The 24,695-nt window shown below is 48.4% G+C and overlaps 2 protein-coding genes across 2 annotated transcripts; one reads left to right on the top strand and one right to left on the bottom strand.

Annotated features, from left to right (window-relative positions):
• Positions 1-9: 9 nt before the first annotated feature.
• LOC138793989 (uncharacterized) lies at positions 10-2,306 on the top strand. The gene is made up of 2 exons (XM_069972754.1): positions 10-479; positions 584-2,306. The coding sequence occupies exons 1-2, from the start codon at positions 10-12 to the stop codon at positions 2,304-2,306; spliced, it is 2,193 nt and encodes a 730-aa protein (XP_069828855.1).
• A 2,446-nt stretch (positions 2,307-4,752) lies between these two features.
• Positions 4,753-8,738, bottom strand: TOMT (transmembrane O-methyltransferase). Its single transcript, XM_069971903.1, has 3 exons — positions 8,477-8,738; positions 8,181-8,377; positions 4,753-5,073 (listed from the first exon to the last, which is right to left on the bottom strand). The coding sequence occupies exons 1-3, from the start codon at positions 8,736-8,738 to the stop codon at positions 4,753-4,755; spliced, it is 780 nt and encodes a 259-aa protein (XP_069828004.1).
• Between the last annotated feature and the right edge of the window lie 15,957 nt (positions 8,739-24,695).

Below are 24,695 nucleotides of genomic sequence, written 5' to 3'. Positions count from 1 at the left end.
AAGTGCAAGATGCCATCTGTATTAATATTTAGCCAAGAAGTTGGATGTGGTCAGGAATCCAGGAGCTGCACTCACCCTGCAGCTCTCCAGAAGCCTGATTACCTGCAGCTGCATCCCCTCCAGCTGACCCAGGACCCTCCTCTCCAGCTGACCCGGGACCCTCCCCTCCAGCTGACTCGGGACCCTCCCCTCCAGCTGACCCGGGACCTTTCCCTCCGACTGACCCGGGACCCTCCCCTCCAGCTGACCCAGGACCCTCCCCTCCAGCTGACTCGGGACCCTCCCCTCCGACTGACCCAGGACCCTCCCCTCCAGCTGACCCGGGACCCTCCCCTCCAAATGACCCAGGACCCTCCACTCCAGCTGACCCAGGACCCTCCACTCCAGCTGACCCAGGACCCTCCCCTCCAACCGACCCACGACCCTCCCCTCCAGCTGACCCAGGACCCTCCCCTCCAGCTGACCCAGGACCCTCCCCTGTGACTGATCCAGGACCCTCCCCTCCGGCTGACCCAGGACCCTCCCCTCCGGCTGACCCAGGACCCTCCCCTCCCCTCCGGCTGACCCAGGACCCTCCCCTCAGGCTGACCCAGGACCCTCCCCTCAGGCTGACCCAGGACCCTCCCCTCCGGCTGACCCAGGACCCTCCGCTCCGACTGACCCAGGACCCTCCGCTCCGACTGACCCTGGACCCTCCCCTCCGGCTGACCCGGGACCCTCCGCTCCGGCTGACCCGGGACCCTCCCCTCCGGCTTACCCGGGACCCTCCGCTCCGACTGACCCGGGACCCTCCGCTCCGACTGACCCGGGACCCTCCCCTCCGACTGACCCGGGACCCTCCCCTCCGGCTGACCCGGGACCCTCCGCTCCGACTGACCCGGGACCCTCCCCTCCGGCTGACCCGGGACCCTCCCCTCCGGCTGACCCGGGACCCTCCCTTCCGACTGACCCGGGACCCTTCCCTCCGGCTGACCCGGGATCCTCCCCTCCGACTGACCCGGGACCCTCCCCTCCGACTGACCCGGGACCCTCCCCTCCGACTGACCCGGGACCCTCCCCTACTGTTGAGCCAGGACCCTCCCCTCCGACTGACCCGGGACCCTCCCCTCCAGCTGACCCAGGACCCTCCCCTCCGACTGACCCAGGACCCTTCCCTCCAGCTGACCCAGGACCCTCCCCTCCGACTGACCCAGGACCCTCCCCTCCGGCTGACCCAGGACCCTCCCCTCCGGCTGACCCAGGACCCTTCCCTCCGACTGACCCGGGACCCTCCCCTACTGTTGAGCCAGAACCCTCCCCTCCGACTGACCCGGGACCCTCCCCTCCAGCTGACCCAGGACCCTCCCCTCCAGCTGACCCAGGACCCTCCCCTCCAGCTGACCCCGGACCCTCCCCTCCAGCTGACCCGGGACCCTCCCCTCCGACTGACCCGGGACCCTCCCCTCTGGCTGACGTGGGATCCTCCCCTCCGACTGACCCGGGACCCTCCCCTACTGTTGAGCCAGGACCCTCCCCTCCGACTGACCCGGGACCCTCCCCTCCAGCTGACCCAGGACCCTCCCCTCCGACTGACCCAGGACCCTTCCCTCCAGCTGACCCAGGACCCTCCCCTCCGACTGACCCAGGACCCTCCCCTCCGGCTGACCCAGGACCCTCCCCTACTGTTGAGCCAGAACCCTCCCCTCCGACTGACCCGGGACCCTCCCCTCCAGCTGACCCCGGCCCCTCCCCTCCAGCTGACCCAGGACCCTCCCCTCCAGCTGACCCAGGACCCTCCCCTCCAGCTGACCCGGGACCCTCCCCTCCAGCTGACCCGGGACCCTCCCCTCCAGCTGACCCGGGACCCTCCCCTCCAGCTGACCCAGGACCCTCCCCTCCAGCTGACCCCGGACCCTCCCCTCCAGCTGACCCCGGACCCTCCCCTCCAGCTGACCCAGGACCCTCCCCTCCAGCTGACCCCGGCCCCTCCCCTCCAGCTGACCCCGGCCCCTCCCCTCCAGCTGACCCAGGACCCTCCCCTCTGGCTGACCCGGGACCCTCCCCTCCAGATGACCCAGGACCCACCCCTCGGGGGGCAATCATGCAATGTGCTGCAAAAAGAGGGGAAACACAAATTTGCAAGGTGGTGGACGTGTGGTAAATCACCGGCCTTCTTGATGCCTGTCACTTCCTTCTGTTCAAGGCGGTGGGGTCACTGGGGTAAAATGATTCCTTGGGGGATATTCAGACTTAACGGGATCGTACGGAATCAGGTGACCCCCGAGTCAGTGTACAGTAGGGATCTGTATTATTGGAGCTGGGAATAAGGCCCAAGGGTTTGGCGGCAGAAGGGTGATAAAGGGGGAATCATCCGGTACTAGGGCGGCGTCCGACTTCTGCAGCCACGGGGAATCACACGCTGAGTTTTCGGATAATGCTGCAGAACACGGACATTCTGACAGGTTCGCTCAACATTACTAATGAAACATCCAATGGAGCATCCGTATTCAGCGGCCTCCAAGCAGGTCACATGATGCCTCACCTCTTACACCCTTATACTGTGATTTGCATTGTTATAGCACCACCTAGCAGTCATGTTTTCAGCACAGATTTTAAAGGGGTACTCCAGCGAAAATTGTTTTCTTCCAAATCAACTGGTTTCAGAAAGTTATATAGATTCATAATTTACTTCTATATAAAAAAAAAAATTCTCTAGTCTTCTAGTACTTATCAGCTGCTGTATGTCCTGCAGGAAGTGGTGTATTCTCTCCAGTCTGACACAGTGCTCTCTGCTGCCACCTCTGTCCATGTCAGGAACTGTCCAGAGCAGCAGAAAATCCCCATAGAAAACCTCTCCTGCTCTGGACAGTTCCTGACATGGACAGAGGTGGCAGCAGAGAGCACTGTGTCAGACTGGAGAGAATACACCACTTCCTGCAGGACACACAGCAGCTGAGAAGTACTGAAAGACTAGAGAATTTTTTTTTTTATGAAAGTAAATTACAAATCTATACAACTTTTTGAAATCAGTTGATTTAAAAGAAAAAGATTTTTGCTGGAGTACCCCTTTAATTCAATGGGGAGTGCATCATCTGCAGTGGCCGCTGTCTGATCCTCACCTCAGCAGCAGAATGTACAATGTCGCTCAGACTTAGTTCACACTGCGTTTGGGGTCTCAGCCACCATTCTCCATTCTCGGCAGGATGCTGACAGATACGGAGAGTGACCCCGGCCTAACCCTGCACACTGGGTGAACAGAACGCCATATACACGGCTGCTTTTATCTATGAACAGCGCCACACCTGTCTATAGGCTGTGTGGGGTATTACAGCCTGGCAACATCCTCATCAATGGAGTACATCTGCAATATCAGACACAACCTGTGGTCAGGGGGGGCGCTGTATTCATGTAATCATGTAAAAGCACTTTAAAGTGAATGTACCATCAGGCCTGGACTGAAGCACTGGAGGCGGCCGACCCACTCCCAGTGGGAGGAAACCCCCGCCCCTCTATAATGCGGCCTGCCTTCAGTGCTTCAGCCCGGGCCTGATGGTACATTCACTTTAAAGGGGAACTCTGGGTAGAGGTAAAAAAAATGAAACTTCTGCAGAAGCATATAACAATACTTACCTATCTATCCCAGTTTTGAAACTACCAAAAATCCATTTGTTTTGGAGGTATTGTTCTGTTTTGTGTTTCTGTATTTCCTGGTTGAGCAGATGTACTCAGTACTACAGGTTCCAGAATGCAATGCTTTCCCTCAGCTGTTCCATCACAGTCCCCCACCCTGCTCATTCCCCGCCCAAAGCTGTTGCAGAACATCTGGGCTGTGTTCACACCTTGCAGTTTCATTGTGTTACTGAATTATTTGCAGTACTTTATCATTTCATTGTGGTCCCACCCCCACCGCGCTGTATTCTCTTCCTGTAATGCTGATATTGGAATAAAGCAAAGAACTTTTTAAATTATTTTTTTTTTCCATCTCCACACATATTATGATCAAGCATCTTTTATCTTTGAAGTTGATTCCCACAATAAGGAAATTATCTGATATTATCTTACATGGGATATACTGTTTGTGCCTTGTTTTTTGTGCAGGTGGGATTGGCAGTGCCGTCTCTGATCCTCTCTGCTGTTTAGCATTATCTATTTGTGTTACTGCATCATTTTTGTGAATACGCTGCAGTACTGCAAAGACACTCCAACATGTGTGAACACAGCCCTAATTTCTCTGTAGACTTTTGCACAAGCTGAAACACCTGCTTCTGGCCGGTCAGAGATGGTGAATCACGCCCTGCCCCCTGTCTGCATCATCAGCCTGTGCTCAGCAAACACACACAATGTGAAACAGAGGCATGGAAGTTTTGGCTCCTAAGGTGGGAGAGCAGAGGGAGCAGGAGACAATGTGGATTGGCACAGAGGCCATTTTTCTTCACTTCCTGGATCTCTATCAGCTCCCAGTGTGGCAGAACCGTACAGATATGGTAATACATTGTATAGACACATCTATATAACTTTTAATGTACTTTTAATAGAAAACAAGTTTTTCTTATCCGAGTTCCCCTTTAAATCCCTCCCCATTTCCCTATCTGTGTTTCCTGTCAGTGAATAGAAACCTAAACCCCACACAGATCTATAGGTCTCAGCCGGGGGACCCCGATACTTATACAGATTTAGAATAACCTGCTATCTCTAGGTGTGACATCATCAGTACCCCCCCCCCCCCAGGAAATGACATCAGAGCCGCATTAGGAAAGAGTCTTTATTGTGGTGTCACTGCAGCTTGGTGTAGGTCAGCTCCGCCATGCCGTCCCTGATGTAGCGGAAGTACTCCAGGTGGCCGCGGTGCATCTTCAGCTGGTATTTCCCACAGGTCTTGATGTACTGTAAGAAATGGGGGGCCCCGGGGAAGAGCACGTTGTCGGCCAGGATGATGGTCCCCTCCTGCAGCAGTCCCACCTCCTCCAGCAGCTGCAGGTCCCGCAGGTAACAGCGCTTCCCATGATCCATGAAGACAAAATCCAACTTCTGCACCCCATGCTTATCCTTCAGCTGCGGGATGATGTCATCAGACGGCCCGATCAGGAGCTCTACCTACAGGCAGGGCGGGGAACACACCTCTGAGCCATCAGTGTCAGTGAGCAGGCGGGAAAGCTGACATTTACATCATTCTACAGGACAGATTATATGTCTAGGATTAGGGTCCATTCACACAGAAGATTATCTGACAAAGATTTGAAGCCAAAGCCAGGAATGGATTTGGAAAGAGGAGAAATCTCAGGCTTTCCTTTATGACCTGATCTCTGTTTATAGTCCTCCGGCTTTGGCTTCAAATCTTTGGCAGATAATCTGTCAGATAATCTTTCTGTGTAAATGGACCCTTATGCTACGTTTACACGGAACGATTATCAGGCGAATTTACGCGATAACGATCGAATTTGAACGATAATCGTACATGTATACGCGGCGAACGATCGATAAATCGTTCATTTTGATCTTTTAACATGTTCGTCGTTCGCAAAAAATTTGCCGATCGTTCCGTGTAAACAGTCGTTCACTGATTTTACCTATGTGTGAGATAGGCTTAACCCCTTAAGGACAGAGCCAATTTCGATTTTTGCGTTTTCGTTTTTTCCTCCTTGTGCTTAAAAGGCCATAGCACTTGCATTTTTCCACCTAGAAACCCACATGAGCCCTTATTTTTTGCGTCACTAATTGTACTTTGCAATGACAGGCTGAATTTTTGCATAAAGTACACTGCGAAACCAGAAAAAAATTCAAAGTGTGGTGAAATTGAAAACAAAAAAACGCATTTTGTTAATTTGGGGGAAATGTGTTTTTACGCCATTCGCCCTGGGGTAAAACTGACTTGTTATATATGTTCCTCAAGTCGTTACGATTACAACGATATATAACATGTATAACTTATATTGTATCTGATGGCCTGTAAAAAATTCAAACCATTGTCAACAAATATACGTCACTTAAAATCGCTCCATTCCCATGCTTATAACGCTTTTATCCTTTGGTCTATGGGGCTGTGCGAGGTGTCATTTTTTGCGCCATGATGTGTTCTTTCTATCGGTACCTTGATTGCGCATATACGACTTTTTGATCGCTTTTTATTACAATTTTTCTGGATTTGATGCAACCAAAAATGCGCAATTTTGCACTTTGGGATTTTTTGCGCTGACGCAGTTTACCGTGCGAGATCAGGAATGTGATTAATTAATAGTTCGGGCGATTACGCACGCGGCGATACCAAACATGTTTATTTATTTATTTACTTTTATTTACTTTTATTTATAACCTGGGAAAAGGGGGGTGATTCAGACTTTTATTAGGGGAGGGGGCTTTTTATTAATAATGACACTTTTTTTTAACTTTTACACTTATACTAGAAGCCCCCCTGGGGTTAGGGTTATTCCCCCCCCCCCCCCGGGGTTAGGGTTATTCCCCCCCTGGGGTTAGGGTTATTCTGCTGCAGAGATCCATGAGATCGGCACTCGTTTGCTTTCGGCTGCTGCAGCCGGAAGTAAACGAGTGCCGAGTCGGGGATGGCGCCATCTTGGAGCGGTTCAGAAACGGAGATCGCTCCTCCGGGATAACATCGCGAAGGAGCGATCTCCCCCACTAGACACCAGGGATAAGCTGCGTCCGGTAATCGGATGCAGCTGTCATGTTTGATTACTGTATTAGCGGGCACGGCGATCGGACCGTGCCCGCTAATACCTGCGGTCCCGGGCTACAAGCGGCACCCGGGATCGCCGCGCGGCGACCCCGCTCTGAACGTCCTTAACGGCAACAGGGCGTAAATATACTCCCTTTGTCGTTAAGGGATTAAAGGGAACCAATCAGCCCGTTTGGGCTGATATGGTTCCCTGGATCATTGTATAAAGCACCTGGAGGGGCCCCGGCACGCACCAGCCACGGCCGCAGCAGGTACTTTATAACGGAGAAAATGACTTTTATTCCCCGGCTCGTGACTAGATATGAGCGGGGAAGTAGTCATGGTGGGCGGCTCCCCGCTCGTATCTAGTCACTGCGCTCTGCCTGTCAGCGCGCTCAGAGGGGATGATTGACAGGCAGAGAGGTCCGTTACTGGCCTCTCTGCCTGTCAATCATCCCGCCAAGCGTGCTGACAGGCAGAGCGCAGTGACTAGATACGAGCGGGGAGCCGCCCACCATGACTACTTCCCCGCTCATATCTAGTCACGAGCCGGGGAATAAAAGTCATTTTCTCCGTTATAAAGCACCTGCTGCGGCCGTGGCTGGTACGTGTCGGGGTCCCTCCAGGTGCTTTATACAATGATCCAGGGAACCATATCAGTCCAAACGGGCGGATTGGTTCCCTTTAAGAGATCGCAAAACTAATTTTCTGTACAATATATCGTTCCATCTAAACGCTGATCGTTATAAAAAAATAATTGTTACTTCAAAATCAATAATCGTACGATCGGGCGAATTATCGCTCCGTGTAAACGTAGCATAATGCTGTATTGTTATTAACCATCCGGAATCTTCTGTCCCCTCCGTTCTAAAGTTATATTTGACATACATCATCACTTCTATTATATCAACCTGCCCTTAAAGGGTTAAAGGGCTTGTCCACTCTTATTTAAAGAAGCACTCCAGTTTTCTTTTTTTCCTTTATCATGCTCACTTACTCATACACACATCACCAGTCCTACAGCGCCATCTATTTCACTCCAGCACAGCAGCATCCATGTTATTCATGGCTATAATTGGGTCATGTGATCATCAGTCTGACCCAGAGAAAGTCACAGTGTTTCATGTATCAGAGGAAGTGGTCTGCTCTGGGTCAGGTGACTTCCTGTGACATCATCACCTATCATGTCCCTCCTTTCAGCTCACAGACCCCTCCCCTCCAATCCCAGCTCTGCGGGGGAGGAGCAGTCGCCATAGCAACAAGATTCCAACCTTTAAAGGCTGGAATCTGATTGGTCGCTATGGGCAAATGCTCTGCACAAGGTCCAATAACTCTTCCCTATGTGTATATAGGATCACGATATATACTGGTTATTCCTCCCTGTTTTTGCAGCATCATAACTGCAGATAATGTGAACTGGCCCCAACCCAGTGCTGCCTCAGTATATGGGACAATGTCGCCCTGTCGTCAAGTGTTGAGTAACTACAACTCTCATCATGCACAGTCTTTGCACAGGAGTCGTATATCTCACCGTATCATCGTCAAAGCCGGCCAGTCTGATCACCTTCTCGGCCACGGCGGCTTTCCTGGGGTTGGCGTCTACGGTGTACAGCCTGGCGCCCAGCGGCAGGGCCTGCGCCATGATGATGGTGGCGTAGCCGCACTGTGTGCCCAGCTCCAGCACATTGAGAGGGGCGTTCTCATAGATCAGCCGGTCCAGGATCTTCCCTGTGAGAGAGAAGACACAAGCTGCTGTATACTGCCGTATAACGTACCAGAAGCTTCCTATAAGTGCGCGGCATACGGGGTGACAAAACCGTCTCGTACCTTTCTGGGGCCCGATGTTACTCAGGTATTCAGAGTGATAACAATATTGGTCGAAGGTGTTGAGGACGTGCTGGGGGTCCCCGGGGATGGCGTGGGTGATGACGTACTGGAAGGCCCGCTCCTCGCGTGGGATCCCCGTGAGGTAATCCTGAATACGACGCACAATGACTGCACGATAGAAGAGCAGAAAGTAATGGCGGTAACGGATAATCACTGTGATAATAAAGGGAATAAAGGCCAAAGCGATGGCGGGAGAAACCATGGTCCAACCTGCAGGACAAGAGAAGGGAGAACTGTGATAGTAAATATATACAGTGATACCTCTGTATCCGAACACGTCAGACGAGATGGCTGTCAGCTGATGCTTCAGGTACCAAGGTTACAGGATTCCTCTCATAATAATGAGAATCCCTGCTGTAAACCTGTGCGGCATCCAGAGACGGGTCACTGTGGGCAGAGATCAGGTCACCCCCAATACACCTACAGCATCCCCCTTCATACTGCTGCAGTCCATCAGTCTTGTGCAGGAGGACAATGAGAGCAGCTCCGGAGCTCCTGCACCGCAACGTCCTCCCTCCCCAGGCGGCCGGTATGTCTCCAATGTAGCTGAGCTCACCGGCTGCCTGGGGAGGGAGGACGTCACCGGGCAGGAGCTCGGGTCACCAGAAATACAGGGAATACAAGAATATAACTGCTATAATACTGCTCCTATATACAGGAATATACTATAATACTGCTCCCTATATACAGGAATATACTATAATACTGCTCCCTATATACAGGAATATAACTACTATAATACTGCTCCTATATACAGGGATATAACTACTATAATACTGCTCCTATATACAGGAATATAACTGCTATAATACTGCTCCTATATACAGGAATATAACTACTATAATACTGCTCCTATATACAGGGATATAACTACTATAATACTGCCTACTATATACAGGAATATAACTACTATAATACTGCCCCCTATATACAGGAATATAACTACTATAATACTGCTCCTATATACAGGAATATAACTACTATAATACTGCTCCTATATACAGGAATATAACTACTATAATGCTTCAGGAAGATACAGGTGCCGGCACTGTCTGAATACTGCTCAATCAGTAGCTGTGCGCTGGAGTCGGATTAAGGGCTAATAAACTGCACTGGTAAGTAGCCGCGGTGCTCGAACAGAGACAAGGGCAGTACGGTGTATAAAATAGAAAATAAGTCCAAGCACTCACCGGATGAAGGGATCTCTTTGTGCGTTTATTCAGACATCACAGGGAGGGAGCGGTGGCCAGGGTGCGGGAGCGTGTAGCAGACAACTGTTTCGCGCCTCAGCGCTTTGTCAAGTCTTACCTGACAAAGACAAACCTGACAAGACTTGACAAAGCGCTGAGGCGCGAAACAGTTGTCTGCTACACGCTCCCGCACCCTGGCCACCGCTCCCTCCCTGTGATGTCTGAATAAACGCACAAAGAGATCCCTTCATCCGGTGAGTGCTTGGACTTATTTTCTATTTTATACACCATAACTACTATAATACTGCTCCTATATACAGGAATATAACTACTATAATACTGCTCCTATATACAGAGATATAACTACTATAATACTGCTCCTATATACAAGAATATAACTACTATAATACTGCTCCTATATACAGGAATATAACTACTATAATACTGCTCCTATATACAGGAATATAACTACTATAATACTGCTCCTATATACAGGAATATAACTACTATAATACTGCCCCTATATACAGGAATATAACTACTATAATACTGCTCCTATATACAGGGATATAACTACTATAATACTGCTCCTATATACAGGAATATAACTACTATAATACTGCTCCTATATACAGGAATATAACTACTATAATACTGCCCCTATATACAGGGATATAACTACTATAATACTGCTCCTATATACAGGGATATAACTACTATAATACTGCTCCTATATACAGGGATATAACTACTATAATACTGCTCACTATATACAGGGATATAACTACTATAATACTGCCCCCTATATACAGGAATATACTACTATAATACTGCTCCTATATACAGGAATATAACTACTATAATACTGCTGCTATATACAGGAATATAACTACTATAATACTGCCCCCTATATACAGGAATATAACTACTATAATACTGCTCCTATATACAGGAATATAACTACTATAATACTGCCCCCTATATACAGGAATATAACTACTATAATACTGCCCCCTATATACAGGAATATAACTACTATAATACTGCCCCCTATATACAGGAATATAACTACTATAATACTGCTCCTATATACAGGGATATAACTACTATAATACTGCTCACTATATACAGGGATATAACTACTATAATACTGCCCCTATATACAGGAATATAACTACTATAATACTGCTCCTATATACAAGAATATAACTACTATAATACTGCTCCTATATACAGGGATATAACTACTATAATACTGTCCCTATATACAGGAATATAACTACTATAATACTGCTCCTATATACAGGAATATAACTACTATAATACTGCCCCTATATACAGGAATATAACTACTATAATACTGCCTCCTATATATAGGAATATACTACTATAATACTGCCCCTATATACAGGAATATAACTACTATAATACTGTATAATAGTTGTATAATGTTATAGTTACCCTTCTTAGTCTCAGCTGCGGCTCTTCTGCCCAGTGTCTGTCTCTGTCCTGACCGTCACCGGCTCTTCTCCTCCATTATTCATGAGTGTGTTGGAGGGGTTGCAGTAGTCCAGGGTGACACATGATAGGGCAGCACTCAGGTTACAGTAGGTGGCAGGTGTTCCGGGGCAGGTGCCGCTCACTATCTGCTCTTTTCCACATGATATCTTTTGTATTGTTGGTTACTTATTCCCCCCGGACCCCCATGGATCGGACCCCAGCATTGTCACTGATGATGCTCTCAGGGATTGATCGTATCATCTCCAGTCACTGTGTCCTCCCACAATCCTCTGCTCTACTGTGTTTACCAAGTAAGTGACCCCATATAAATTTTATTTGTCTCCTCTTACATCCGGGTATACAGAAGGTTCTATGATATGAGGCTCCTCACCAGATCTCCTCCTTCATGTGCGGTGTCCCACTAGGGGTGTTACTGTTGTTTACACCCTTCACAAAAATCTGTACTTTTTGTGGTCTAATTATGATTAAAGCAGTATTAAGAGTTGACCACTAGATGTCGCTGTAATATGTATATGGAAGCTGCACAGCTGAAGGATCGCAAAGGGTTATTGTGTTTATGTGTAACCAGAATCTCTAAACCTGTGGGATTTCTGTTTTCTTCTTTCCTATCGCCTCTCCTCTCTGTTTTTCTATTTCAATCTTTTCACCCAATCATAGCGCACCCTACACGCTGTATAGGAAGTTAGTCCCATGGTTGGGGAGGAGCAAGAGTCTTCTGTTTGGGACGGTGTGGAGGAAGGACACAAGCTACATAGGGATAGCGGTCCTGTCTGGGCCCTGTCCAGTCTTAGGGCCCTATTCCACCGGACGATTATCATTCAGATTATCGTTAAATCGTTCGAATCTAAACGATAATCGTTCGGTTGAAATGCAGTTAACGATTAACGAACTAACGAGAAATCGTTGATCGCTTTATAAGACCTGGACCTATTTTTATCGTTGCTCCTTTGCAAAACGTTCACAAATCGTTCGCATTGAATAAGACATTGTTCGATCTTTCGCAATAGATACGAACGCAATAGCGAAGAAAAAACTATCGCAATTATGATCATAAGTAACGATTATCGTTCCATGGAAATGAGTGAACGTTTTCAGGTCTTTCACAATAGCGGTCGTTTGAGACCGTTAATCTTTAACGATTATGCAAACAATAATCGTCCGGTGGAATAGGGCCCTTAGCCAGTACCCCGCATGGGTAGGACGCAAGACAGCACACTGTTACCAACCTCCTTACAAGTACGTACACAAAGAATTATGCAGTCTTAAACCTCTTAGGAGAGGACTAGCCAACAGATAACCTCAGCCCATGCCGTGGGCGAGGAGAAGTCACAGTGCAGGACAGTATCCACTATAGAGCCACAGAGCCAGAAACTGGTCCGGATAGAGCAAAGTTGCAGTAGCTAGGAAATCTGTCTCGCAGCGCGGGTGTCAGCAAGGAACCCTCAGCATTCCGCTCAACCCAGGTAACAAGGTCTGGGGCCTGTGTCACCCATTAGTACGGTTCGGCCAATGCAAGAGTGCATAAGGTGGTGTGAAGACTGAAAGCAAAGGTCAATACACAGGCACAGGTGGTGTTCTTCTTCTACAAGTCTTCTATTCGATCCTCCAACATCCCGGCAGAGCACACTACTACATGGATTGAGACTCTCTCGGCATCCTCCTCTCCACTACTCTAGTTGCTCCAGATCCTAATACCTCTGTATGTATGTCGTGGTGCATTTATAAGCAGGTATTACATATGCTGTAGGAAGTTGTCACATGGGGAGAGGAAGTTTAGCCACACCTTAGTGAGTCTTACTCTGGTTTCTGTAGAGGAAGGACGCAAGCCAGAAGGTCCCTGAAGCAGTACCTGGATAGTTCAGTGGATTTGTGGTTGGTGAAGGAGAGATATAAGAGGGTTGTTGTTAATGGTGTATATTTCGAACAGAGACTGGTTACATGTGGTGGTCACAAGGGTCTGTTCCGGGTCCTATTCTTTCTAAGTGACATAGGAGAAGGGTTGGTAGGTACAGATAGTGACATAGGAGAAGGGTTGGTAGGTAAGGATAGTGACATAGGAGAAGGGTTGGTAGGTAAGGATAGTGACATAGGAGAAGGGTTGGTAGGTAAGGATAGTGACAAGAGAAGGTTTGGTAGGTAAGGATAGTGACATAGGAGAAGGGTTGGTAGGTAAGGATAGTGACATAGGAGAAGGGTTGGTAGGTAAGGATAGTGATATTGGAAAAGGGTTGGTAGGTAAGAACAGTGACATAGGGGAAGGGTTGGTAGGTAAGGATAGTGACATAGGAGAAGGGTTGGTAGGTAAGGATAGTGACATAGGAGAAGGGTTGGTAGGTAAGGATAGTGATATAGGAGAAGGGTTGGTAGGTAAGGATAGTGACATAGGAGAAGGGTTGGTAGGTAAGGATAGTGACATATGAGAAGGGTTGGTAGGTAAGGATAGTGACATAGTAGAAGGTTTGGTAGGTAAGGATAGTGACATAGGAGAAGGGTTGGTAGGTAAGGATAGTGATATAGGAGAAGGGTTGGTAGGTAAGGATAGTGACATAGGAGAAGGTTTGGTAGGTAAGGATAGTGACATAGGAGAAGGGTTGGTAGGTAAGGATAGTGACATAGGAGAAGGGTTGGTAGGTAAGGATAGTGACATAGGAGAAGGGTTGGTAGGTAAGGATAGTGATATAGGAGAAGGGTTGGTAGGTAAGGATAGTGACATAGGAGAAAGGTTGGTAGGTAAGGATAGTGACATAGGAGAAGGGTTGGTAGGTAAGGATAGTGACATAGGAGAAGGGTTGGTGGGTAAGGATAGTGACATAGGAGAAGGTTTGGTAGGTAAGGATAGTGACATAGGAGAAGGTTTGGTAGGTAAGGATAGTGACAGGAGAAGGGTTGGTAGGTAAGGATAGTGACATAGGAGAAGGTTTGGTTGTGGTGTCAGTAATATGGGAAATGATTTAGCTTGTGCTGGGCTGTATATATATATATATATATATATATATATATATATAAAATGATATGCTGGGCTGTATATAAATATATATATGTGGTGTCCTACCACGGGTGTTACAGATATATACACCCTTCACAAAAGTCTGTACTTATTGTACTATTGTGGTGATGAAAGCAGTACTAAAGTTCGCCACTAGATGTCCCTGTATTATGTATATGTATTTGGAAGCCGCACAGCTGAAGGATGTAAAAGGTTATTGTTTTTCTATGTGTCACCTAAATCTGTAGACCAGTAGGAGCAGGGGCGTAGCTAGGATTTATGCCCCCCCCCCCCTCTCCTACACACTAATATTTATATTATATATATATATATATATATACATATATATATATATTTATATACATAGGTGCAGGAGCAGACTACCTTTTGCTTAACCCTTTATTTACTGCATTGTGTAAGTGATCCAGTGTTCTCTTACATGCTGCAACACAAACAAAGGGTTAATACAGAAGAGAATTAGCTCTGCTACTCCTGCACTGATAACCCCTGACCTCTGCAGGAACTCAGAGAACAGAGGTTATCAGAGTAGTGAGGCAGAGAGCTAATTGTCTTCTGTATTAACCCTTTTTGTGTTGCAGCATGTTAGAGAACACTGGGTCACTTACACACTGCAGTAAATAAGGGGTTAAGCAAAAGGACACAGGAGGCTCTTATCTTCCCTGGGCCCCCTCCCTCCACGGGCCCCATAGCAACCGCCTTCCCTGCCCCTATGGTAGCTACGCCACCGAGTAGGAGTCTAGTTTTCTTCTTTCCTATCATCTCCCTCCTTTCTTCTTCTGTTGCACTCTTCACCCACTCACAGCGCACCTTACATGCTGGAAGGAAGTAAGTCACATTGGTGGAGGATGAGCAAAGGACTTTCTTCGTGGACATTGTGGAGGAAGGATAAGAGCCAGATAGCCCTCCACAGTGATCCTATCTGGACCCTGGCCCTCTGCCAGGTCCCCGTACCTTAGTTTAGTCTTAGGGTATGTGCACACTGAGCAATTCTCGAGGAATTGTAGCTGAAAGATTTCTGCTTGAAATTCCTCGCCTATTCTGCTCTAACTGAATTTGAGCTGAATTTGAGCGGAAATCGAGCGTAATGCAAGCGGATTTCAAGCGGAATTTCAAGCGGAATTTCAAGTTCCATTGACTTCTATAGGATTCCTCTAGCGGAATCCGCCCAAAGAATTGACATGTCAATTGTCTGGGCGGAAATGAGGATTCCGCACTGAATTCTGGGCGGAAATTTACTCTGTGTGTGCACGGGCAGTCGGAAATCCCATTGTTCTCTATGGAAAGGAGCAATGTTGCATTTACACGGGCGGAATTCCACTAGAATTGCTCAATGTGCTTATACCCTTAACCCCCGCATGGGAAGGATGCAAGACAGCACACTGCTAACAACTTTTTAGGAGAGGACAAGCCAGAGACAACCTCAACCCACGCCGAGGACAAGGAGTGTCACAGTGCAGGATGGTGTCTACAAGAGCAAAAGAGCCAGGAACTGATCTAGATAGAGTTCTTAGGTTTAGTGCAACTTTTCTCTATCACGCAGCGCGGGTGTCAACAGGGAACCCTCAGCATTCCGCTCATCCCAGGTAACAAGGTCTGGGGCCTGTGTCACCCTCTAGGAAGGTTCAGCCGAGTCTAGTGGGCATAAGGTGGTGTCAAGACTAATACACGGGCACAGGCGTTCTTCTTCTTCTAAGTATTCTACCTCATCCTCCAACATCCCGGCAGAGCACAGTACTACAAGTCTCTACATTGAGACTTTCACGGCATCCTCCTCTCTGCTACTCTGCTTCTTCGTATTACTCAGCACACTGCCTAGTCAGCACGACTATATCCTACACTGCATTTCTACTACTGATCAGGTTGCTGTATTGTCACGTATTTATTGGGAACTTTGTCAAGTGTTTTACCCAGAGAAACTTCATACTGCTTATTCTGTATTACCTGCTGCACATTTGCAAATAGTAAATCGGCTTATCTACACTAAAGAGACTTTGTGATTACTCACAATCCACCAACACAGCACACACATCAACCTTGAGACACTTCCCCTTTCTGTAGGTGGCGCGTCCTACATTCCAGGGTCACTACACCACTCTGGCCATCCATGATCACTCTAACCCAAGTGACCCAGTAGCAACCTGGCAAGACACTGACCACAGGGAAGAAGGGTACAACCAGCCTTGTCAACTAAAAGCAGGCGTGCCATCACACCTGTGTGCCCACCAGGCACTGGCGTCACGACATAACATTCCAAGGTCCGGCACCACCTAGCAAGTGACTGGCCGCTCCTCCTACCAACACCACTGGGGGTTCACCACAGAAGTGGCGTCACGAACAGGATACAAGCCTTGTTGCAGTTTATTGTCGCTACCTTAAGGAACTGTGTACAGAGTGTGTGTTTCACGGTTTGGAGATTGTTCAGAACTGTGTGCTTATTACTGTCATCACAAGTCACCAAAGACTAACTATTGCACACCTATTGCCCTGAAGAAAAGCGCCCCAACGCAAGTCACCATAACAGTGCTCATAAAAGTGGGGGAGCCATCTTTAGTACCACAGAACTGTATCCTTTATTTACTGGCTACGTCACTACTTTGAGAAACCCCACCAGCCTAAAGGCGGGAAAGACTGCCTAAAAGCATGCCAAAGACTCAGCACTGCCCCCTGGTGGAACTTACTATTCTGCTGGTGGGGTCACTGTGTACATACATTACTGATCCTGAGTTACATCCTGTATTATACCCCAGAGCTGCACTCACTATTCTGCTGGTGGGGTCACTGTGTACATACATTACATTACTGATCCTGAGTTACATCCTGTATTATACCCCAGAGCTGCACTCACTATTCTGCTGGTGGGGTCACTGTGTACATACATTACATTACTGATCCTGAGTTACATCCTGTATTATACCCCAGAGCTGCAGTCACTATTCTGCTGGTGGGGTCACTGTGTACATACATTACATTACTGATCCTGTACTTATCCTGAGTTACATCCTGTATTATACTCCAGAGCTGCACTCACTATTCTGCTGGTGGGTCGCTGTGTACATACATTACTGATCCTGAGTTACATCCTGTATTATACCCCAGAGCTGCAGTCACTATTCTGCTGGTGGGGTCACTGTGTACATACATTACATTACTGATCCTGTACTTATCCTGAGTTACATCCTGTATTATACTCCAGAGCTGTACTCACTATTTTGCTGCCTGCCATCTTGAACACGTGTCTAACCACTTTCCATTGTACATGTACAGAGATGGCGCTGTTTCTAGAAAGAGTCGGCCATGTTTTCCTAACCCTGGACTACTCCTTTACCATCCTGTGTGGTGGGTGGGGTGAGGTCTGAATAATCCAGGAAGGCTTCCTGATGGGGGCGCCATTCTCCTGGGCTTCTGGGGAGAGAATAGTGACAGGTGGCCGGGCCCCTGTGACATTTATATCTTGCCTGTAATTCCCCTTCTGGCCAGCAGAGGACACATGTGGTAATGTTACTGCACCCTATACATACAGATGTGGAATGTGGCATTGGACGGATTGTGGAAACGTACACACACACACACACACACATATATATATACACACACACATATATGTATATACACACACACATATAACCACACACACACACACACACACACACACACACATATATATATATACACACACATATAACCACACACACATATATATACACACACACATATATGTATATACACACACATATATGTATATACACACACACATATAACCACACACACACACGTATATACACACACACATATATGTATATACACACACATATATATATACACACACATAACCACACACACATATATATACACACACACATATATGTATATACACACACACACACATATAACCACACACACACACACACACACGTATATACACACACACATATATGTATATACACACACATATATATATATATACACACACATATATATATATACACACACATATATGTATATACACACACATATAACCACACACATACATATTATATACATACACACACACAGTCTGATTCAACTTCCCTCCAAGTAGTATAAATTTAGATCTAATGTCTCATTGTAGACCCTGGTCTCATTATAGAACACCTTAAAATGCCAACTTTAAGTGTAATATTTAGAATTAGGCCAGAATTGAACAGAAAGAACAGCTCTCCAAACTTACTTTTGTAATTGACAAACTACTTAACCATGAAATATTTCCTCAACTTTTTATGTGCCCTCATCTACTTGTCTTGTGTTTTCTTTCTATCCTACCCTCCCTCCATCTGCACTGAAAATCACATTTACATCAGCCCCTCTCTCCTCCCCTCCCCCATGTATTGCCCCCATGCCCTGTACACTCTCACTCACCTCCCTATAACTCCTTCCACTGTGCAGCACAGAAGTCGCTCTCACAAGTCGTTTAACCTCCTGCTAAACCACCTGCTGTCTCTCTCTATCCTCCTGCTGTCTCTCTCTATCCTCCTGCTGTCTCTCTCTATCCACCTGCTGTCTCTCTCTATCCTCCTGCTGTCTCTCTCTATCCACCTGCTGTCTCTCTCTATCCACCTGCTGTCTCTCTCTATCCTCCTGCTGTCTCTCTCTATCCACCTGCTGTCTCTCTCTATCCTCCTGCTGTCTCTCTCTATCCACCTGCTGTCTCTCTCTATCCTCCTGCTGTCTCTCTCTATCCTCCTGCTGTCTCTCTCTATCCACCTGCTGTCTCTCTCTATCCTTCTGCTGCTGGTGACATCTCACCTTTCTCCCTCGCTAGTGACCCTCTCTTACTTTCCTCAAATAACTCTCTTAGTTTCACCAAGAACCGCTGTCGGCCATCTTCTGCTGCCTCTGTCTCTCCAGTTTCCTTTACCTGCGCTCTCATAAATTCTCGCTCCGAGTGCAACAAACTCACGGAAATTCATGATCTTTTCATTGCTAAATCCTTCACCCTTCTGGCTCTCACTGAAACCTGGCTACGACCATCGGACACTGCTTCCCCTGCGGCTCTATCCTATGGTGGCCTCTCTCACACCCCCAGACCTCAGGGTAGACATGGTGGAGGAGTTGGGGTTCTTCTCTCTCACACCCCCAGATCTGACGGTAGACATGGTGGAGGAGTTGGGGTTCTTCTCTCTCACACCCCCAGATCTGAGGGTAGGCATGGTGAAGGAGTTGGGGTTCTTCTCTCTCACACCCCCAGACCTGAGGGTAGGCATGGTGGAGGAGTTGGGGTTCTTCTCTCTCACACCCTCAGACCTGAGGGTAGGCATGGTGAAGGAGTTGGGGTTCTTCTCTCTCACACCCCCAGACCTGAGGGTAGGCATGGTGTAGGAGTTGGGGTTCTTCTCTCTCACACCCCAGACCTGAGGGTAGGCATGGTGGAGCAGTTGGGGTTCTTCTCTCTCACACCCCCAGACCTGAGGGTAGGCATGGTGGAGGAGTTGGGGTTCTTCTCTCTCACACCCCCAGACCTGAGGGTAGGCATGGTGTAGGAGTTGGGGTTCTTCTCTCTCACACCTGAGGGTAGGCATGGTGGAGGAGTTGGGGTTCTTCTCTCTCACACCCCCACACCTGAGGGTAGGCATGGTGAAGGAGTTGGGGTTCTTCTCTCTCACACCTGAGGGTAGGCATGGTGTAGGAGTTGGGGTTCTTCTCTCTCACACCCCCACACCTGAGGGTAGGCATGGTGGAGGGGTTGGGGTTCTTCTCTCCCCACAATGCACCTTCCAGGTCATTCCCCCTGAGCCCTCACTCTCATTCCCCTCCTTTGAGGCACACACCCTCAGACTCTTCCACCCACTTTCCCTCAGAGTAGCTGTTATCTATCGTCCCCCTGGCTCTCCTCAATTCCTCAACCACTTTGCCACCTGGCTCCCTCATTTCTTATCTGCTGAAGTTCCCACACTTATCCTGGGTGACTTCAACATTCCTGTCAATACTCCTATTTCCTCTCAGGCCTCTCAGCTTCTCTCTCTAACCACGTCTTTCGGCCTCTCACAGCTAACAAACTCTCCCACACACAAGGGTGGGAATTCCCTGGACCTGATCTTCTTCTGCCACTTTTCCATCTCCAACTTCACAAATGATCCCTCAGAGTTATCCGACCACAACCTCCTTTCTTTCACAATTACAAACAATCGCCCCCCTCCTGACACTCCTACCCCACACATATATAGAAATCTGCGTGCTATAGACACTCACCAACTCATAAACCCTCTTCAGTCCTCACTGTCCCCAATCTCATCCCTCACCTGCCCAAACACGGCCGCACAACACTACCACAACACCCTGAAAACTACCCTAGACTCTGTAGCGCCCCCTACTCTCCGCACACCCCGCCACAGATGCCGGCAGCCCTGGCACACCCCGGAAACTCGCTCTCTTCGGCGATGCTCTAGGACCGCTGAACGTCTGTGGAGGAAATTGAGAACCTCAGCAGATTTCATTCATTACAAATTCACCCTCAAATCTTACTACTCTGCCCTTCACCTCGCCAAACAATATTATTTCACCTCCCTCATCTCTTCACTGTCAAACAATCCAAAACGCCTTTTCGACACCTTTAATTCTCTTCTCAAGACCAAAGCTCAGTCACCTATCACTGACCTCTGTGCTGAAGACCTGGCCTCCTTCTTCAAAACCAAAATCGACAACATCCGTTCTGACATCACCTCCCAGCCCCAAAGCCCCATAGATCCCATCCCCTCTCCCGTAGATCCCATCCCCTCTCCCGTAGATCCCAGTCCCTCTCCCATAGATCCCAGTCCCTCTCCCATAGATCCCATCCCCTCTCCCATAGATCCCAGTCCCTCTCCCATAGATCCCATCCCCTCTCCCATAGATCCCAGTCCTTCTCCCATAGATCCCATCCCCTCTCCCATAGATCCCATCCCCTCTCCCGTAGATCCCAGTCCTTCTCACATAGATCCCATCCCCTTTGCAATAGATCCCATCCCCTCTCCCATAGATCCCATCCCCTCTCCCGTAGATCCCAGTCCTTCTCACATAGATCCCATCCCCTCTCCCATAGATCCCATCCCCTCTCCCATAGATCCCATCCCCTCTCCCATAGATCCCATCCCCTCTCCCATAGATCCCATCCCCTCTCCCATAGATCCCATCCCCTCTCCCATAGATCCCATCCCCTCTCCCACCTTCTCTTCACTCTCTGGTTTTGATCCAGTGACAGAGGAAGAAGTCTCCAAGCTCCTCTCGTCCTACTACCTGCCCTAGTGACCCTATTCCCTCACACCTCCTCCAGTCCCTCTCTCCTGCTGTCACTACTCACCTTACCAAAATATTCAACCTCTCCCTCTCCTCTGGTATCTTTCCCTCCTCATTTAAGCACTCTGTAATCACCCCGCTACTGAAAAAACATCTCTAGACCCCTCCTGTGCAGCCAACTATCGGCCTGTCTCCAATCTCCCCTTCATCTCTAAACTCCTGGAACTTCTGGTCTACTCTCACCTAACCCGCTATCGCTGTGATAACTCTCTTCTTGACCCTCTACAGTCCGGCTTCCGACCCCTTCACTCCACCGAAACTGCTCTCACCAAGGTGTCAAACGACCTCCTGAAGGCCAAGTCACAAGGAAACTTCTCCTTGCTGATTCTCCTGGATCTCTCAGCAGCGTTTGACACTGTGGACCACCAGCTTCTCCTCTCCATTCTCAGCTCTCTTGGTTTTCTTCCTACCTCTCTGACCGCTCCTTCAGTGTATCCTTCTCAGGCTCTACTTCTCCCTTACCTCTCTCTGTTGGGGTTCCCCAGGGGTCAGTCTTAGGTCCCCTCCTCTTCTCCCTCTATACAGCCCCCATCGGACAGACCATCAGCAGGTTTGGTTTCCAATACCATCTTTATGCTGATGACACCCAGTTATACACCTCCTCCCGCGACATCTCCCCTGCCTTCCTGCAAAATACAAGTGACTGTCTATCCGCTCTCTCTAACACTATGACCTCTCTGTTTCTCAAACTTAATCTCTCCAAAACTGAACTTCTGTTATTTCCTCCCTCTAACAAACCTAAACCCGACATCTCCCTCTCAGTCTGTGGTACTAGCATCACTCCTGTGCATCAGGCTCGATGTTTGGGGGTTATGCTAGACTCTGTTCTATCCTTTACTCCCTATATCCAAGCTCTTACACGCTCCTGTCATCTCCATCTCAAAAACATCTCCAGAATCCGCCCATTCCTCACCACTGACACCGCTCAGACTCTGACTGTCGCCCTGATCCATTCCCGTCTGAACTACTTTAACTCCCTACTAATCGGTCTTCCTCTGTCTAAGCTCTCCCCTCTCCAGTCTATCCTGAACGCAGCAGCCAGACTCATCTTCCTCTCCAGCCGCTTTACCGACGTCTCCCTCCTCTGCCAGTCACTGCACTGGTTACCCATTAAATATAGAACACAGTTCAAACTCCTCACTCATAAAGCTCTCCACAACTCTGCCCTCCATACATCTCCTCCCTCATCTCCACAACTCTGCCCCTCCATACATCTCCTCCCTCATCTCCACAACTCTGCCCTCCATACATCTCCTCCCTCATCTCCACAACTCTGCCCCCCATACATCTCCTCCCTCATCTCCACAACTCTGCCCTCCATACATCTCCTCCCTCATCTCCACAACTCTGCCCTCCATACATCTCCTCCCTCATCTCCACAACTCTGCCCCCCATACATCTCCTCCCTCATCTCCACAACTCTGCCCTCCATACATCTCCTCTCTTATCTCCACAACTCTGCCCTCCATACATCTCCTCCCTCATCTCCACAACTCTGCCCTCCATACATCTCCTCCCTCATCTCCACAACTCTGCCCTCCATACATCTCCTCCCTCATCTCCACAACTCTGCCCTCCATACATCGCCGCCCTCCTCTCCACAACTCTGCCCTCCATACATCTCCTCCCTCATCTCCACAACTCTGCCCTCCATACATCTCCTCCCTCATCTCCACAACTCTGCCCTCCATACATCTCCTCCCTCATCTCCACAACTCTGCCCTCCATACATCTCCTCCCTCATCTCCACAACTCTGCCCTCCATACATCTCCTCCCTCATCTCCACAACTCTGCCCCCCATACATCTCCTCTCTCATCTCCACAACTCTGCCCTCCATACATCTCCTCCCTCATCTCCACAACTCTGCCCCTCCATACATCTCCTCCCTCATCTCCACAACTCTGCCCCTCCATACATCTCCTCCCTCATCTCCACAACTCTGCCCTCCATACATCTCCTCCCTCATCTCCACAACTCTGCCCCTCCATACATCTCCTCATCTCCACAACTCTGCCCTCCATACATCTCCTCCCTCATCTCCACAACTCTGCCCCTCCATACATCTCCTCATCTCCACAACTCTGCCCTCCATACATCCCCACACCTCTGCCCTCCATACATCACCTCCATCATCTCCACCTACCATCCTTCCCGTGCTCTGCGTTCTGCTAATGATCTTACACTAACCTCTTCTTTAATCAGAATTTCTCATTCCGGCCTCCAAGACTTCTCTCGTGCTGCACCAGTTCTCTGGAACTCCCTACCCAAAGACCTCAGACTTATTTCCTACATCCCCAGTTTCAAGCGCGCCCTGAAGACCCATCTCTTAAGGCTTATAACATTTCATAATCTCTTCTCCCTCTGCTATCCCTTCTCCATCCCCTCTATAACTTCTTCGGTGCTAGGTACACTGTCCTTGTTATCTGAGCTCAGAAAATGGCTTGTGGCTGGCTTTCCCAGCCGCCTATAGGCACTTAGAGATTCCATGTACAATGACTGGAACATTGACAAATAAAGCCCTTGTTGCCTCTCGTGTTACTCCCAGTCATCCTAGCATGTAAGCTCTTGAGAGCAGGTCACTAATTTGGTATTTTAATTTATTCATTGTATAATTTAATATATAACCTGTAATATAGGGTATAAACCCACACATTGTATACACAGCGTATTTACTGCTGCGATACGCAGCGAATACGCAGCAAAAACGCAACAAATACGCAACAAAAACGCAGCAGATTAGATCTAAATAACTGAACTCAGCATTAAATCTTCACCATCAAACTGCTGCGTATTTGTTGCGTATTTGCTGCGTATACGGTGTGTGGGTTTGTACCCATATATTTAAAATAAGCGCTGCGGAATCTGTTGGCGCTATACAAATAAATATTATTATTATTATTATATACACACACATACATACACACACATATAATAAAACCACACGCGCACACACACACACACACACACACACACACACATATAACCACACGCACACACACATATAACCACACGCACACACACACACACACACACATATAACCACACGCACACACACACACACACATATAACCACACGCACACACACACACACATATAACCACACGCACACACATAAAAACACACACACACAC

The sequence above is a fragment of the Dendropsophus ebraccatus genome, chromosome 5, assembly GCF_027789765.1.
Source record: "Dendropsophus ebraccatus isolate aDenEbr1 chromosome 5, aDenEbr1.pat, whole genome shotgun sequence".
Taxonomy (NCBI): Eukaryota; Metazoa; Chordata; class Amphibia; order Anura; family Hylidae; genus Dendropsophus; species Dendropsophus ebraccatus.
This window is presented reverse-complemented; position numbering and strand designations above follow the sequence as displayed.